Raw genomic sequence first — 18,087 nt, 5'->3', positions numbered from 1 at the left:
AGTTCATTGACACAAATCTTGTTTTCTTGACACTTATTCTTTCTTGATTCTGCTGTGGACTCTGCCTAGCTATTTCATATATTTCTTGAAGTGTACTTCAGAGCACTATTAGATATAGCACTTTGAGGCCTTGCCAATGTCGAGCATAGAGGAAGAGTTTCTTCAGGTACCTCGCAGAGGACATTTTTGTTTCTAGATCCCAGTGTGGTATTTGCCATTTTCACAGCAACATGACATCCCCGACCCTTCCGTAGACTCTAGATTCATTTCTTCCAATGAACTTTTTCCTGACCGTTATTCTCTGTCCTCTACTCAATAGCGGCTTGTTCTAGCCTCAGTGGAGTATCTTGCCCTTGTCCTTACTTATTTCTAATTACTTTCTAAAACTAATTAGTTCCTAACTTATTTATTAAATTTGCTGTGACGATTTTAAATTCTTGCTCTGTCCTCCTATTTGGCGGCACTGCCACTCAGCTCTGCATTGCCTTAAATATTTTTTAGTTTCATTATAAGGCTCCAGGTTAACGAAAATATTGGGAAACGTACTGCAGAACAATCCGACTTCATATCTTTCTATCCAAAGGGCCTCTCTCCATAAAGTATGCAGCCAGTACTGCATCCACATATACAAGTTTCATCAAGACCACATCCTTCTAGCTGCTCACGAGGATCTCATGTGACAGAGTTTTAAAGCCTTACTAAAGTCAAGATTCATGATATCAACTGCTTCTCCCGTATCCACAAAGCCCATAACCCCGTTACAAAAGGAAACCAGACTGTTTGACGTAATTTGTTCTTGACAAATCTGTGCTGGCTCATACTTATCACGCTGTTATCTTTAAGGTGCTTATAAATACTTTTTTGATAATTTGTTCCAGAAATGTTACAGCAGTTGACATTAAGCTGACTGACCTGTAATTTCCTGGCTCCTCTTTTCCCTTCTTTTTAAAGACAAGGTTTTATTGGCTCTCTTCTAATCTCCTGGTTTCTTACATATTCTCCACAAATGCTCGTAGACAAAGAGCACACTGAAACACTAGAAGTTTAGTTTCCACATTAACTATGGAATTCTTTTTGTCTTCAAGCATAAGACAGTTGTTTGTAATATATTTCTTGTTGCTGAGTAGGAAGGTTATCTACAATGACTAAAACAAAATCAGCATTTGTAAATGACCTCACAGCAGTATTAAAAATATTGTCTTCTACCTCCTCTTAACAGGGTAGAACATGGCTTGAGAGCAAATGTGTGCTCTGTGGCATCAATAATACCAGCTTCTCAGTCTAATCTCTTGAGTCATGTGAACACAGGCTGCTTGTAATTTCACCCATAAGTTAATTCAAACTGAGTTTCTAACTGCTCAAATTTGGGTTTTTTTTGGGGTTCTGAAAAAAAAAATCTGTATTAGCAGTCTCCAGTGTAGGTTTTCTTTTTTAAAAGAAGGACTTTGTTGCAAAGGATACTAACATGCTACCTTTATCCTACCAGGAAAGGAACATACCTCTGATAAATAAAAGTGCAAAGGGGTGCTGCATGTGAAAGCAAAAGAAGGAGTATTAGTTATGCGCTTTAATGTTGTTGCCTCTCTGGCTGCAGATAAATAATAGCAGGAACCACTAAACTTAGCAAAGGTCATCTGGCATTTTTCCCCCAAAGCGGACTCTGACAAGTGAGGCCACAGCATATATTTTACAACAACACTTCACAGAACTTTCTACAAATCTTCATTTTTCTCTTTTCTCCCTTTTCCCCAACCTCACTGAATGTAGGTGTCTACTGCAGCATCTAACCTCTTGTTTACAAGAAGGGTGAGCCTGATGGCCAAGCTGCTCTGGGAATAAATTCGTAACTATTACTGCATCAAAGAGCAACAAATTATAATACTTTCTCCTTCTAGTAACATATTTTTCACTTGTTTTTACACTTACCTTAGCCTCTGCTAGACTTGCCTGCCTCAAAGGATTAAAATTTGGTGATGAATTCTGGTGTTTTCATTTGCTACACACTCTGTTGCAGTTAATGCTCTAAGGTAGTTAGGTATATTACTTTTCCACAGAATCTTTAGCAAATATTTTCTTTAAAAGAAGATAATCTAATTGTTTTATAGGATTTTTTCATACTATGCATACTATGCATGCATACTTTATTTAAGAAGTATTTTAATTTTCTAAAGTGAAAGGAAACCTATCAGTCACAAGTTTGTAGGTAGGAAGAGCATTTAGGTAAGAAGAGTATTTAGGCAGGAGGAGCATTACTACTGCAACCAGTAAGAATGAACGAGGTAAGAAGACTCTGATTAGCCTAGGTAAATGAATCATTTCCTCCAAGAACTCAGAGATTCCCCAAACTGGGTAAGACTGGAGCATCCTCCTTTGAAACCTAAACGCCCTTCTCCTGAGGGAATGGTTAAAGAAAAACGCTGCAAGCTCTCAGGAGCTGCTTAACCCTCCTGTTCTTTTTCCCATGTTAATTCCTGGAGAGGACACAGTCCCTTCCTAATAAAGAAGAATGAGCAAATACAATGGTTACAGCAGATGCATTATTTTAGTATAATCAGGCCTCTTAAAGAACATTTTATGATGCTACGCAGTTTAACTAGAATTGTGATGACATTAATATTGTTGTGTCCCTGTTTCTCTCCTCACTGTGCTAGCTATTGATTAGCATGCCTCAGACACTAAATGGGAATAAAACCACTGATGGTAGTCTGGTAGTCTGCAGCTGCAGAAACAAACTCACAGGCAGCATAGTGAAGCAAATTCAGGTACTCTGGTGGCAGCTTTTGGGTTATTTTACATGATTCTAAGTAGCCAACCACAAAGAGATCCCCAAAAGTCAACCTGGAGCTACGTTCCTTTTCTGTGGTTTAAATCCTTGCAATGAACAAGGCACCATGAAAATGAAGACAGAGCAAAGAGAAGGCAGCAGATGTTCTCCAGGCAGCATTCTGCGCAATCCAAGCAGCAGTAACTCCTCCAAGCACACAAACCACCTAGCTTCCTTATGAACTTAGCCTTGTCTATATGATGCTAAATCCAATTACTTCAGCTAAGAATGACCTGTTAGATCATTCCGTGAGAAAAGCAGATGAGATTCAACTCATAACAACTTCGTAAGTGTGTAAGGCATCTACTTACAGAGCAGGCTAATTGGGCATATCAGGCTGAAAGGACCGACCTTGGGGCAAAGAATTTTTATACTAATTGTTACAATCGTTTGTCAGACAAGACTGAGGGAAATGTTGCTGTGTGTCACCACAACAGCTATGGCGTGAAACTGAGGTTTAGCTGTGGGATATATTACTGTATCACCCTCCAAGCTGCTGCACAACCTTGGGTATAATGTGGCACTCATTTCTGTTTTCCCTCAGCAAAACAGGGATTACAGTGATGTCATATGTGAAGATTTTAAGATCATCAAGCAGTGACTCAAGTACCCATCTGGTTTACTCAGTTGCAGCCATGCTCAGATTATGGGCATGCAGGTATCTCAAGCCTGCTAGTGGAAAACTGCTTGTTAAAAAAGTTTTGGGGCTTTCAGGATTTGGGGGAAAGGTGGTGTGGGGGGGGGGATTCACAGCTGTCTGTCCTGACAGATCTTCTGTGCTCCGTGTCAACAAGCCTGAGCAAACATATCTGACAGCGACCATCCATCTAATCCTTGAGCACATCTTTCCATCAATACAGCTAGCTGCCTTATCAGCCTTTTCATATGTTTATTGTTTTCCCTGTATGCTTGTGGAATAAGTGATTGCTAAGATCTCCATTACACAGGTAAGTAACTGAAACATGAAGACCATGTGCCTTGCCTGCAGTCTATACTTGGAGTTTGTAGTAGGACAGGAAATTGTTCCTGTGCCTCCTCCATTCCCAGGCTATTAGCCACTTTCTCTCCAAGCACAGAGTTCTCCTAGCTGCTGGCAGCTGCTGGAGTGCTACTAAAAGGAGAGCCTCTAGGTCACATGCACCTCACTTCTGGTCAGGTGAACCACTTCGCTGAAAGCAAATGTAAGGTATATTTTGGAGGATGATTGACTTACATGCATCAATCTTATACGAGAAAAAAGGGTTCTGTGTTTCACCTTATGAAAATGAGGTTTACATAACTGCAAAAACAATGCAGGATTTCTACTGAAATTTGGTGTCAAGTGTCTCTAGCAACTTGGGATGTCTGGCGGTGCACAATCTGCTGTCATTAATTAACACGGTCTTACAAAATCAGTTCTAATTAGCTGATGTCTTTCCATTATGAATATATATGAAACAGCTTCATATTGTAAATGCATGCGTACTTTTTTACCCCGAAGTTAGCGTCTGGGATTGGCGGATGTTCTGGGGGGCAGAAAATGCACTTAATCCAGCTGAGCTTGCTCTTTCTTTCTTATGAATAGCAGAAAGGAAGGCACTGGTTTGGGTACTTGGCCACGTATTTGTAACCAAAATACAGCGCTAAATAAGATGAAGGATGGATTTAAGGCACTGGCCTGGGAATCCGTGGACCGGCTTTCATTTCTAGGGTCTGCCATGCGTTTCTTGCACAATACTGTGCAGATCACTTAACAGCTCAGTGCTTTATTTGCCCATCTTTAAAGTCAGAATGTAAAGCCCATTAAGACTTTAGGTCTAGAAGACAAGGGGAGTTTTACTTGGAGTTTACAATTCCTAGCACAAAAGGTAATGGCGTGAAAGCTAACATCCCATCAATGCAGCGAGGAGGCTGATGGCAAAATGTCTTCCACGAGGATTCTTTCCTCTGTAATCCCCTCACTTGGTCCATGAAAGAGTCTCACTCTGAGGGGACATTGTAAGATTGACCCATTTTTGCAGGCTTTTGGAGAAGGGCAGGTCAGAGGGACGTTGCTGGTTGACTTTGAGGTTAATGTCTGGAGGTTGGGGGATGTCTCTTTCTAATGGTAAGAAATGGATTTTTTCTACCACACTGGCTGTCTGTAAAAATACTCTGCACTGTAACGAAGTCATAGTTTTAAATAATAAGAAAGACAAACTATATCATAAGCCCTTCCAATTCTCCCCACGTAAAAATTGTTGTAGTCACCAAACACCTCTCATTAGGATTGCTAAAGATAAACCCTCTCCGCTTCTTTATATCTTCACAAAAGCTTTTAAAAGTGTAGACTTACATCTGCAGGAAACAACTATTATTAATGAAGCAGTTTGATTTCTTTTTAAATAGGACACTGCAGCCATTTGCTCTGCTAATTATTAACAGGAATGCTGATGATATAGCTGCACTGTTCTGGGATGCTGAGTATTATCTAAAATTCTCTTAAAAAGCACTTTAGAACAACAAACCACATCTGAAGTGTGAACTGAAACTATAAAATAATATACATAGAAACCAGCTGCAGAAATTATTAGCCCACGTTTCCCCCAGCATTTTTGCTTGGAAACATATCTGATGCAACATGAGAAGCATTGCTTCACAAGAACATCATAATTTTGCCAATGCCAGTTTCTATTAAAGTATCCTAATAAGTAGCAATTATTGCAATAAATAAATGCATATCAAGAATAATTGCAGATGTAGATATGTAGATATCATACTAGCACAAGTCAGAGGAAAGCCATTCTCTTTCATAGATGATTTCAATACTTGGTTTTAGTCTCTTCCGTAAAATTCTGTGTGCGCCCACACACACACAAAGACCAGAGTTTCAGGCTCAGGCAAACTCTTCCTGGGGCACTGCTGTAAAATTACAAACCATGGCAGCCTCAGGTCCTCAAATCAGCAACAGTCTGTCTCCTGCAGATGGGCAGACAGATGAGCCAGAAGGAAGCAAGGCAGGCGATTTTGAAAAACCAGCTCAGTCTCTAGAACTTGATGATATAAAACTCTCTCCAGAAAATAACTTAATTTATAGAGATTAGCAAGTTCTCACCAGAAACTGTGGTGCTGGTATGTTTTTGACGAGCTCTAGAAGGTGTCTGTCATGTGTTTTGAGAAAGAAAAATGAAAAATTATTTGGGTGCGTTGCTGAAGAGGAGAGCAAGAGTTGCTAGAGAAAAAAAACGGAATAATCAAAAACTACATGAAGGGGGAAGAAAGTCTAGAAACAGCTGAAGTAATGGCTCTGGTGTGCTTTCATCCTCTGCTCTAAATGCTCTTCTCCTCTTGTGGTTACCTCTTTTCTCAACCTGCTGTCAAAGAGGTACTCTCTGTACGTCTGTCTTTCTCCCCCTCTTGCTGATACCAGTCGTCTTTCTGAAGGGCTGCGTAGTCTTTCCTTCCTGCTTACTCACATTTTTTTCTTAGCAGTTCCTTTGTCCTGCTACCATAGAAGCCTGGATAATCACCATCTATATTTTCCTGCAAACATTTTCACAATTCCGTGTTGAACTCCTCTCCTTTGCATTTGGGATGCCCGTTCAAACAAGTCCACAGACCACAGGTTTTTCCTTAGCTATAGCCCCAACTTTACCACTATATAAGATGGCAATGGCAAGGCAGAGAGATGGTAAGGATTGCTGATATTTGCTTTTTAAGACAAATCTGAAATAATCGACAATTGCGTTATTCACACAGGGTCTTAGGTCAGTAGGCCTCTGGACTGTTCCCGGTGGTTCTGTCAACAAAGATACTATTTAGGATAAGCTTAGCTTCAGGGCCAGAGCCCTCTACTAAGGTCTTTCCTTTCTTCTACTGTTCTAAAAAAGTTAAATGCAATTGTGTCAACACATTTTTCATGCTTTCTACAGCCTTTCTTTAATGTTTACCAAGTGACCTCTTGGAGTCAGTTAGTGCCAGCACCTTTTACCCATGAACTGTTTTCTAATTCAATTTGTTAAATGCAAGTAACCATAAATAATTATAAATCAATTACTGAGTTTATTCTATACTTCACCAACCAAAAAAATCATAACAAAGTACTTCTGAAGCTGATTGAGCAAAATGAACAGTTTCGTAAGGCAAGGCATTTGTCCTTCAATTTATCTTTTCCTTCATAATAACACTATTTGAAATACATTTTGCTAAATATGGGAACTACTCTTGTAGAAGAAATCAATTATATTCTTAAGTTTAAATCTTCTTTTTTTCCCAGTTATGCTCTAATGTATCACTGTACCTCAGAAATGTACCCTGGGGAAAATGCTTCTATTCTTCACTAAAAATCCATGAATAACATTATGTAGAAATTCATTTATGATAAATGATTTAAAATCTTAACCTAGAATGGCTTCTTATTCAAATGTCATCAGAAAATGGCACCTCACCCGCAGAAAGGAGTCAAGGGATCCATTCTCCATGTATTCAACTACAATCATTACTGGTCTGCCTGCAAAACAGCAAAGAAACACATCAGGATTATACACATATTATGGGGTTGTTATGTTTCCAACTGTTATGCACAGATTATTCACATTACTTATATATGTTGTGCATTTTCAAAATCCTCGTTTATATCACAAACACACTTCCCTGTGTTTTTCTCTAAGCAGTATCTACTACCAATTTTTTGGTGGTACTGGATTACCTGAATGCACATGATTTGCTCTGATGCATTCTTCCCTTTTTAAAAAAGGATTTCTTAGTTCCAAATAGCTACGTTCACCGTACCTTCCATTAGGAACAGTTCTGTCTAAATGTACACTGAATACATATATACCTTACACTAAAATTTTGGAATGTATTTGACGTAAGGTAAAAAACCCAATCACGAGCCATCTCCAAGATACTACAAACTCAGTGCTATCATTTTCCCCCTCAAAGAAAAAAAGCTTAAGGATTTAATGATATGATTTAATATAGATAGGTAGAGAGAGAGATATTCATTAAAAATCTAGCCTGAGAGGTAGATACTCATTAAAAATCTAGGTTGTATGTATGTATTGGCACATATTGACTCAATTCAGCAAAATGCTGAATTCACTTGTGTGTTTTTAAAACCTACACTATCCCATTCAAATCAAAGTTTTACTCAACTAACGTGGCTTTCCTGTTTCATTCCAACTTGGGTTTATTAAGCCTTTTTAGAAGCAGTATAACAGGCAATCTTTATTTCTGAAAAAATTGTCCAAATCAGAAGATAAAATTTAAAACTGGGCACTTCATAACATTTCACTCTTCATATCCAGGAATAAACTGCTACTCTACAGGTCCTTGACAGGAGAGGCCCCATTAGCATGCTAATCAGGCTATGCAGCAAGGGGTTGCTTTAGATTCGTTAATATTACAAAGGAGCCATAATAATATATGCAAAACTAATGTAATGAATAAGTATGTTAGTAAGATGGGGAAGGTGGTGAAATGTCTTAAAATGGTAAGCCTTTCTTTTCCTGAGAATGCCTTTCTCTTATGGGGTTTGTGTGAACTAGGAACTATGCTAACTGGTGAAATCATGCGACTTCCCATTTCATTTTCTCAAAACAACACTAACTGTTTCGATTTTATTCAAAATCAAAAGAAGCCCGTTTCCTGATTTTTTTCCTCTGTCTCTCATATTATTGTTTTGTTTTCTTTAGACAGGGTGATGAGGAAAACCACACCATTTGAGGTGAGAAAGCACAGAACAGCATCACAGTATTTCCAGTACAATTTTCTGCTCCGTTTTTCTACATGCTCACGTGCTGTCCTGTTTGACTGTTAGTGGAACTGTTTAGTAAATTGTCCACACTATACATTAAATGATAGCCAGGCATTTCTCCTGAGCTGTTACAGCTTATCTTGAATTTAACAAAGTGAATAAGCAGTTTCACTGTTCCTTCCCCACACGTCAACATTGAGTTCCACATACCCCAGCAATGCTCATTCACACAGCTTATTCTAGTCTTCCTGAAGTTCCTCACAATAGTCTCTCATTTCTTCTACTCAAATTTGGCGTCTCTGTATTTGCCCTCACTTTTAGGTCCTCAATAAATACAACAGCGCTTAACAGTGTTTGCACAGTAGTAAATTCTTTTCAATGTGAAAATTCTCAGCCACATTCCCATTTTTTTAGACAGTCTTTCTGAAGTGTGAAAAATCATCAACTTTTTTTTTTAATTGAATGGTTGGTCTCATCTGCAAGTGTGTGTCTGTGGCCACATCAATTTCTTCATACGTCTCTATGTCCATTGGTTATACTTGGGTTTTGCGCTATAAACTGAAGTGATATAGCCCTCGTAAGCTCTGTCTTAGACAGCAGAGCATTTTAAAAATAAATGTCGTATTTATTTCAGCTAATGTTGACTAGCTGGATTGCCTAGTCTCTGTAGTGGCAAACACCTGTCAAGTGACTGACATCTTCATTTGAAAGGATTATTCTACAATCGAGAGAAGCAAACTAACGGCACACTCATGCTAGAAGATTTGACTATGTGCAGAAGCTACCTTTACAGGTAGGCTCTCTCAGGCAAGTAGTAATTTCCAGACTGATACAGACAACAGTATCTTGCAATAAATATGGATGTAAATCTGGTTTTCAGATGGTATATTTGGTTAAAGTTACCCAGACATTTCTCTTTCCGGGTAAATCAACAAATAAAAAGTCTGTATGGGAAATTTGCACTCGAAGGGAATGACAAATGGAGCTATTGAGCTTTGAAACAATGCCCCTAGTTTCCTGTTAGTAATTCCTTGGCGCGTTACACTTTCCAAAAGACATTTTGTAAGGTTATTCAGAGGCTCATATGCTCTCCTTACACCTTTTATGCCCCTTAGATGCATATCCTCAAACACAAATTATTTTCAGGCATATTTTGTAAAGCCAATGTTTAATTCTTGTGTGTTCTTTACAGACTAAACAAACCCCCCCCCCGACAAACCTGTATTCCATTTTACTCAGACCAGTAGTATGAATTTCTAGGCTAAACTATCTATGAAATATATCTATATGCATTTATTTGTAGATTAAAAAAAAGATGTCAGTATCTTTCACTAGGTAATGTTTATTAGTTTTTAAATTGCTTGATGGGTCTTTAATCACTTGAAATGATATGCCTCAACACTTTAAGCCATCCTTGATGAAAATACTGCATCATCAGAAATAAATATTTAGCCAGCTTCATGTAAGTTGGCTAAATATAAGCTTTTCCATATGATAGCACAGGAAGGGCATGATCTGCTAAACACATCAAAATAAGTAGATTTGTATCTTCCGACAGGTAGATGTATACTGTAAGATCAGCACACTATGAAACATTCAGTAGTTTTGGCGAACAATAAATTTAGTCACTGAGGCTGAGGTTAGCTCCCCACGGACTCCATCTGTATCCTCTTCCATGCTACCTAAATCTCAAATTAACTTGATGCAAGATTGTGTAAACCTCATGAGACACTACCAAATATGAAGCCACTACCAGCTATGAAGCCTTGACTGCCTTAAGCAAACATCTTAAATTTGGATCCTAACACTATCTTCTCAAATAATTCTTTTAGTATGCCCACACTTGATAAAAGCCATCATATTTTGGCCGCAAGCTTAATATATCACTGAAGATTTTTATGTATTCCAAGCTACACTGTTACGGGCAACACAATAAGACTTTTAGTCAGCATATTTGTCTTTGGAGTACATGCAGATCAAAATCGTCTCAACTATTGTTTCAGTTACTTGAAGATGTGGTAATAAAAAACTCTGCTACACAGCAGATGCTAATGGATACATTTATCACCAAAACGGAACCTACACTGGTTCTATTCCCAGTAAACAACTTACTTTCAGTAATTTTGTAAGTTTGCAAATTTCATATAAAGAGCTGAAATCATTTTAGAAGCATAAATGCATGAAGCATCAGGAAATATAAGGTAGCACATGTCTTGATTTCAAAGGTGTGGAAAAACAGATCCAGAAAATCAAGTGGCCCTCTCCATCTACACCGTACAGGGTAAAATGACGCTAGCCAAGGAGGTTTTGTTTAGCTGCCAATACACAAGATTGTATTTTGCTCCCTAGCTCAGTGCCTTGCAGAGGAACTTCAGCGGTGATTCCACTGCGATTCTGAAGCTCTGTGAACAGACCCTCTGTTCACAAACGCTTGAAGGTCTGGGACTAGAATTTGGCTCTGGAGAAGCCAGCTGAGATGTGAGGATGAACAGCCGCACCCTGCCACATCCCGGGTGGGTATCCAAACATCGGACATCTCAGCCCAGATACTGAGAGTCACCAGAGTGCCAAGAGCATGCAGTGGGACAGCTAGGACTGTTCTCTGTGAGAAACACAGATCCTGAGATGATTAGCCATTGCACTCCATCAGTTCCAAATCTGGGAAGCAAACTCTGAAAACACAACTCCAGTTTTGATACTCTAGATGTAACAGAGCACAATCTGGGATGCATAACCTTTACGGGGTTAGAGGGTGGCAAATAGCCCAGGGTTTTCATGGAACAAGGCTCCTGATAAGAGAGAAAGTTGCCATTAGTTGGTATTATTTCTTTTTTAGGCACAAAGAGAAGGTGTTATCATTTATAGTGTGGGACAATCTGAGTCCTGAAAAGATCGCGGTCTGTGCTGAACCCTGTAAAAATATAGAAGATACTGCTTCTGCTCTAAAAAGGACTACAGAATTGACTTTGAAAAATAATATTGGGAGATTTCAAAACTAGCATAATATTTGGCTTTAAACCAAAGAAGAAGAAGAAGAAAAAAAGAGTATTAATCACTTAGATTATAAAATCCATGTTGCTTGTATGGCATTAAGAAAGATGAATTCTTCATCCTCAAAACAAGGAGAGGAGTGAATAAAGGTGGGGGGGTAGAAAAGTCTTTGAGAGGGAGAAGCTATCTTTGATTATTTTATCATGGATAAAATTTATACTACTACTAATTTATACTACTACTCTGGAAAGCACTGAATTCTTTTCCTGTATTTATGATTACTTACACATATGAAACATATGGACATCCATACTTGAAGAAAGAAGTTTACAGACAAACGGAAGTGGGAGACAATAAAGATGAAGGTGGGAAAGGCACTCATGGCCCAGAAGGACGACACAGACTGCACTGCCAGCATTACGTGAGCCTGCCATGGCAGAAACGAAAGCTCACGCTTGGCCACAGGGAGCTCTGTACGGGCACAACAGCATCTGCCAAAAGGCGTTTCTGGGATGGATGCTGAGTGCCCCTGCAGCATAGGTGGAGATCACCAGATGAATGGATGCCCGAACTCTAGTTTAAAAGACTTTAACAGTTCAGGTGAGAGTTTTCACACAAGTGCAAGCTTGGGCTCTAGACAATATCTGAGTAAGAACCAGGTTAATTTTACAGTCAAGACCCACACAAGAGAGGGCAGGGAAAAAGAACACCAAAAAAGACAACATTTTAAGCTAAGAGGACTTGGAATAAAATACAGAGGTCAAGAGCTTCTAGGAGCTAAAAACTGCAGACACTGCCAGAAGACAGCGTACAACTTGGGGGAGAATGAAATATGAAGAGGTTTGAAGATGGATGCAATGAGAAAATCTGCCAACTGGGTCATTCTTGCAGCTGTTTTAGATACCCAGCAGGGCTGGAGTAGGGAGTACTGTCAGAAAAGAGACTTTTTAGGGAGAGGAATTAAATAAATAGGGTTTTAATATAATAGGTTTTAAACCCAAATATGGATTTTACAAACCGCATATGTTACATTTAGCATTTATAGCACCTTAGTGAACAAAGTTATCATTGTAGTACATCCGTAAGATAACAATAACAACTTATAATTCTTTTTATACATGACACATATATTGACACCATACACACATTTGTTGTTTTTATAATTTCTGTGAAACTGTAAATATTCCCAACCCCTTTTCCAACGCCCGACATACATTTGGGATACTGGCTGAAGTAGCTGCCCCTCCTTGCACACTGCACACAGGCTAGCGCCTGGCCCTGGCTGACCTCCCAGGCTCCCAGCCTCTCAGAAACTCTGGCTGAACACGCAAGAGCAGAATCAGCGCTTTGCACGATCCAGAAAAAAAGACATAAATTTCATTATTCAGAACTGAGATGAATGTGCAGAAAGTGTAGGGAACATTCATTGTTTGCAAATACACCTTGTGAAAAGTGGCTGACGGTTTTTGACAAGGTGCTTTTCTTTTTCCTGAGAAAGTTTTTCATTGGAATTCTCCCACACAGCTGTACAGCAATGCCTATCAAATAAGAATAGCAGCAATGACAAACATCCTGCATCGATGTCATGCCATCTCAGAGTATATGTTACAATTCTTTTGTATTTTCCACTTATTGATCTGTTTGGTTTTTTTTTTTTTAAATAAAAGCAGAAATGGAAAAAAGAAAAAAGAAAGCCATGCCTTGCAGAATAATGTAAAATACCAATTGTATTTAAAATTCACATTATATATATTTTCAGTTCTCTTCCTATTATTTTCCACAACACAGGCTTTTGATAGTGTGTAACTTAATTGAGTGGTAGAGTGATGAATAAGGATGAGAATTTGAAGTGTCATATCAATGACAAAATATTCAGCTTGTTGTCTCCTGTTGTCATTTCAAATAATGCAGCAAAGCCCACTTTAATGAATTTTTAACATAAGATTAATCCTCCAAAAAGAATACAGTTAGTACATGCGCATTTCTCCAGTCTTTACTTACAATGAACTCTTTAATACCCATTATGGGAATAGCTCTGTTAACATAAACACAGGATATTCATTTTCCACTTAAACAGCAAAGGCTTTGAATCTGCTCTCTAGTTCATATAAGAAAGTACTGCCCCATCAATTCTGCAGGTCAGAATTCATGTGTCCAGGAATGCTCCCAGAAGTCACCTGTGTATCAGATATTTTTTCATTTCATAGCCATATGCTGCTTTTGGTCCCACACTAACTTATCTCCTGCTACAGCTAGAAGTCTATTAATAGAGTAAAATGCACAGACACTCTAATTAGCATTGCGCCTTTCAGCACTCTATTAGAGTGCAAAATGCCCACAGGAAAACTCTCTTTGCCTGCCACAGGAATGTGCAGGACTTGAAATGCTTTCCTGGATTTCACACTAGTGCTGTTCATTATGTATCGTTTCCAGTAGGAGAGCCATGGCTCTGTCATCGGAGCTTTCTGACCCCTGTTACTAATAATGGAATTTACAGTAGTTGTGTGCAGCAGTGCAGAACTGTCTCCAGGGAATAAAAAAAGTATTTTTCCATGACACTAAAGCAGTGGAGGATAAAAAAACCAAACTAGTGCTTACGTAAAAAAAAGGAACTGAAAAAAAAAACCCCCGTCACTTTTAGGAGTATGAGATTAGTACACTGTAAGCCCAAATCAATACGGGTGAAGCAAATGGTAATTCTGCTGCAAGCCACCCCACTTGCACTACTGACTTTCACTACACATGGCCCCAACTTGAGACCTATGTTCCAAGCAGCCTTAAAAAATAAAAGTTGCAATTCCAAGGCCCTCTTTAGACTTCAGAAGTCAGAGGTTGTTATAGGAAATCACATAGACATAGCCTAGTTATCTTGCTATTAGCACATTGTCTTGTAACCTGCATAACAGTTTTCATTAGTTAAGTCAGTATAGTCAAAGGAAGACATCTTTAGAAAATAAATTTATAAAAATACAGAACACATGAATGAGCATCATTTACTGCATATTATTCAACCAACTATGGGCATCACTAATTAAACAAGATTTATTGTATCAATAATATTTTCTTACTGTTCCTTGAGCTGTTTTTCTGCAATTTTATACTCAACATTTCTACACTCACTACTCAGTAACCCACTAGCAAGATTTCTCATGGCTCTCGGTATCTTTTAGAGGCCAGGACAACACAGTATGTTGGTTTCTTACTTCTAAAATGCCTTCTCAAAGCTTCAGCTCTCCTCTTTCTATCTTTCTCCTCTGTTAGCACTGAACAGAAACTTGCTTCAGTTCACCTGCTTGTTACATTGAATTACCACATTTTCTGTAGTCAGTCTCTCTTAATATAGAGTAGCAATATAAATTATATAAAAATGAATGCATATCCAGACAACCTTTTCCAAACTTCTTCTAAGGCTATCGAAAATTTTGGAATAGTTTATGATGGCTGAGCATGAAATTAGCCACTCAGCAAGGGTGGAGAACAAAGACCTCCTTTCACCACGTCCTACACTCAGAGCTTAATCTCAGTTCTACAGTTCAAGCTAAACCCTAACGGACGAGCACTAAAAGTTTCTCCTACTATTCACGTTACTTACTGCTCATCCGCATTTTGGTTGTGAAGTACTTCCTGCCCAGCTAATGAAGAAGTGTCATTATGTATCAGTTGTAAGGTTATCAGCTAGACGTTCCAGGGAAATAGCACTGAGGCTGGAAAGAATAACTGGAAGAATCATTTGGCTCAGGTATCTTAGAAAACATATATGTAGCAAAAGAATCAATTTGTTAGTCATTGAGAAAGGTTTAGCAGTTTTCATTTCACAAAAAATACAGCAGTTTAGGTTGTGTAATCCAAAGTAGGAAAAAATGCGTTAGCTGAGAAAAAAATTAATGGTTACTTTTCTCATTACTGGAGTACCATAAAATTACAGTTGAGTTTCACTATGAATAATTGTTCCTTGATGGTTCTTGTTGAGTAATTTTGTTCAATAAGGGTCTGTCAATACAGATTGCTCTCAACTATTAGTTTATACAATATCAAGAATAATGGGCTCACTCAGGTGCACTTGGAAATTGTAATAAAATATTAATTTTGGAGAAAAGAAAACTGATAATCATTTGATTTAATATTCTTCAATAATGTCTGAGTTTTTTGAGAAGCTCCCTGTAATAAATGAGCATATTACAGTGTATGTTAAACAAACAGCCATAGACAATCAGGCAGTAAGGCACTGAGAAGGGGATATCTTCTGTAAAAAGTAATTTATTTGGAAGTGGACTGCTGTCACTACTTTGTGCAAGACAGCAGTGAGCAGTCCTGCATCACTTTCAAGTTTCTGGAAAGAAAAGGCAACCTCAAGCCTTTAATGTCTCTGTTTCCATTATCCTTATCTGTAAAATAGCCAGATAATTAACCCTCGCAAAATAAGTGGTAGGAAATTAACTGCTGCTCATACATCATTAAACAAGCCACATAAGAACATTTCCACAGAAGCTTCAAAAAGGTGCTCTGTGGATGAAATACGGGGTTTGGGGAATTTTGATGTTCTCCTCCCCCTCTCCTGCTAATGCAGTTTGGATGCTAAGCAGCAGGGGGGCAGCGGGAGGTCCTTAAGAAAAAGGACCTTAAAGGGACCTTTCCATAGCTTCTCAGAGACTGACATGCATCCTAGTTTTTCCTGTTACCAGAAAAACTCAGGAAAGCTTGAAGCAGATACTAGTGAAGGTATTTACTTTCCCTCCTTTCCTCTCCAAGCCAGCAGGTTTGGCAATCTCTCTGACACCTTTCAAAGATGACAGCGTAACACACATTTATCTACCAATAACTTCTGCTATACAATAGGGGTATGCATTTAGGTAACTCAACCCCTTTTCACATGACTGAAATCAAGGGCTGCAAATACACAGTAGGAGTAGTAAGCTAAGCATCTCCCCCAAACGGAGCAAAAAACGTTATACTTGGAAAAGTTAGAATTTGAAGAAATAGATGAAAGATTGGCAGTTTATTAATTTTTTTATTTTTATAACGTGCATGTTATAAATATCAAGGAAAGGGTAAGCTTCCACAACTCATGCCAGTGTAAGTATGATGAGGAGTGTAAATTGGTAAGTGTTTTAAGAATTACATTTAATTTTTACACGGAGGTCACCTGAGAAAAAGTGTATTTTGCTTATGCGAATCCTTCTGTCACGAGGTATTAGGTTATAGACCTACATCAAACAACTAAGTCCCATGAATCTGTACTGTTAACAGGTGAGCTAACTAGAAACTAAACAATTTGTGACATATATGATAGCTAAATCAAGGGGAAGCCAGTGTCTGAAAAGGAGCTTGTTTTTGCAGAAATCTAGGATAGGTATTTGTAGGCCTGCTGAAAGCCTTGCTTCTAGTGAAACTGCTGTATAGCAGTGACAAACTTTTGAAACAACCATCAAATATAAGCACTGGTCCATTAGTATAGTCATGTCTAGGCTTAAAAAATGTATAGAATTGAGGAAATCTATTTATGCAGAAAGCTTGTAAGCCTCATGCCAGCAACATAAATCAATTTTTAGTTGGTCAAATGAGGCAACCAGAAGCGAATCTCTTACATAAGCGAACCTCTGCACGGTGTGAAATCAGATACTAAATTACACAAAACTGAACATCAGCTGTCAATGCAATAGTAAAAAAAAAAAAAAAGGCTATTCAGAGAAAAGTACAAGGGGAAAAAAGGAAACTTCTTAGGGAAGCTTTCCAGTTCAGTTTTTGTTTTGGGCTTTAAAACTCCTGTGGTGAAAATACCCTGTATATTTTGCAGAAGACAGATGAAAAAGCATTTTCTCTTTGAGTAGGGGATAAATTTGCTGATTATTTTCAAGTAAATTTGCCACTTAGCTTGAGTTAAAGGTTTCAGTAAATAAAAAACATCTCATTATCTTTGTTCCCAATGACCCTAACAGCAGAATAATGCAGGCATTTTAAGTCTTCTGCATAGTTAAATTCATTGAAATCTTACACATAAACTATATGTGAAGCAATTACGTTGTAATTCAGCAAAGTTATTAAACGCTAAGTGCGTCTGTTAGGCTTCTAAAAGCTACTGTCAAATATGTGTCCAGCGTCTCCGATAACTGAGGCAGGGTCACTGCGCTATCAGAAGTAGCAATCCAGCTGGCTTCCCTCCCGTACAAACACGCAAACAATCATTCTCTCACTTTTAATGACTCACAGACAAGGCAAGCATCAAGAATCCGACCGGTAGATGATTTTGCCTACCTACTGCTGTCCTTCAAAGAGCCAGAGGCTGCCAAGATAACAGTGCTTAAGAACCATCTTAGAGTATTTTTGCCTCAGGTATCTTTGTTTCTTGGTCAGGCAATATTCGGAAAAGAAGTTCAGGTGTTTAGTGCAAGGTTTTTAGACATGAAGGAACAAAACGTACGTCCCTTCTCTGTCTGTATTAGCAATTAAGGATTTCAGGATGAACATAGTTTTTCCACTGAATTATGCAGAGTAAGAGATTCAAGTCTGAGTCTCTCACATCCCAGAGCAGTGCTCCCCTCAGTAAGAAGAGACTGGT

At 38.5% G+C, this 18,087-nt stretch overlaps 1 protein-coding gene across 7 annotated transcripts in view; it reads right to left on the bottom strand.

The window, feature by feature from the left end:
• The window catches only part of EPHA6 (EPH receptor A6), a 536,080-nt gene that overhangs the window by 69,431 nt on the left and 448,562 nt on the right, over nucleotides 1-18,087 (bottom strand). For all 7 annotated transcript variants that reach the window (XM_068909229.1, XM_068909219.1, XM_068909191.1 and 4 more), the window contains one exon: nucleotides 7,231-7,292. In XM_068909229.1, the coding sequence (XP_068765330.1) occupies nucleotides 7,231-7,292 (62 nt within the window). The remainder of the gene's footprint in view (nucleotides 1-7,230; nucleotides 7,293-18,087) is intronic.

The sequence above is a fragment of the Struthio camelus genome, chromosome 1, assembly GCF_040807025.1.
Source record: "Struthio camelus isolate bStrCam1 chromosome 1, bStrCam1.hap1, whole genome shotgun sequence".
Taxonomy (NCBI): domain Eukaryota; kingdom Metazoa; phylum Chordata; class Aves; order Struthioniformes; family Struthionidae; genus Struthio; species Struthio camelus.
This window is presented reverse-complemented; position numbering and strand designations above follow the sequence as displayed.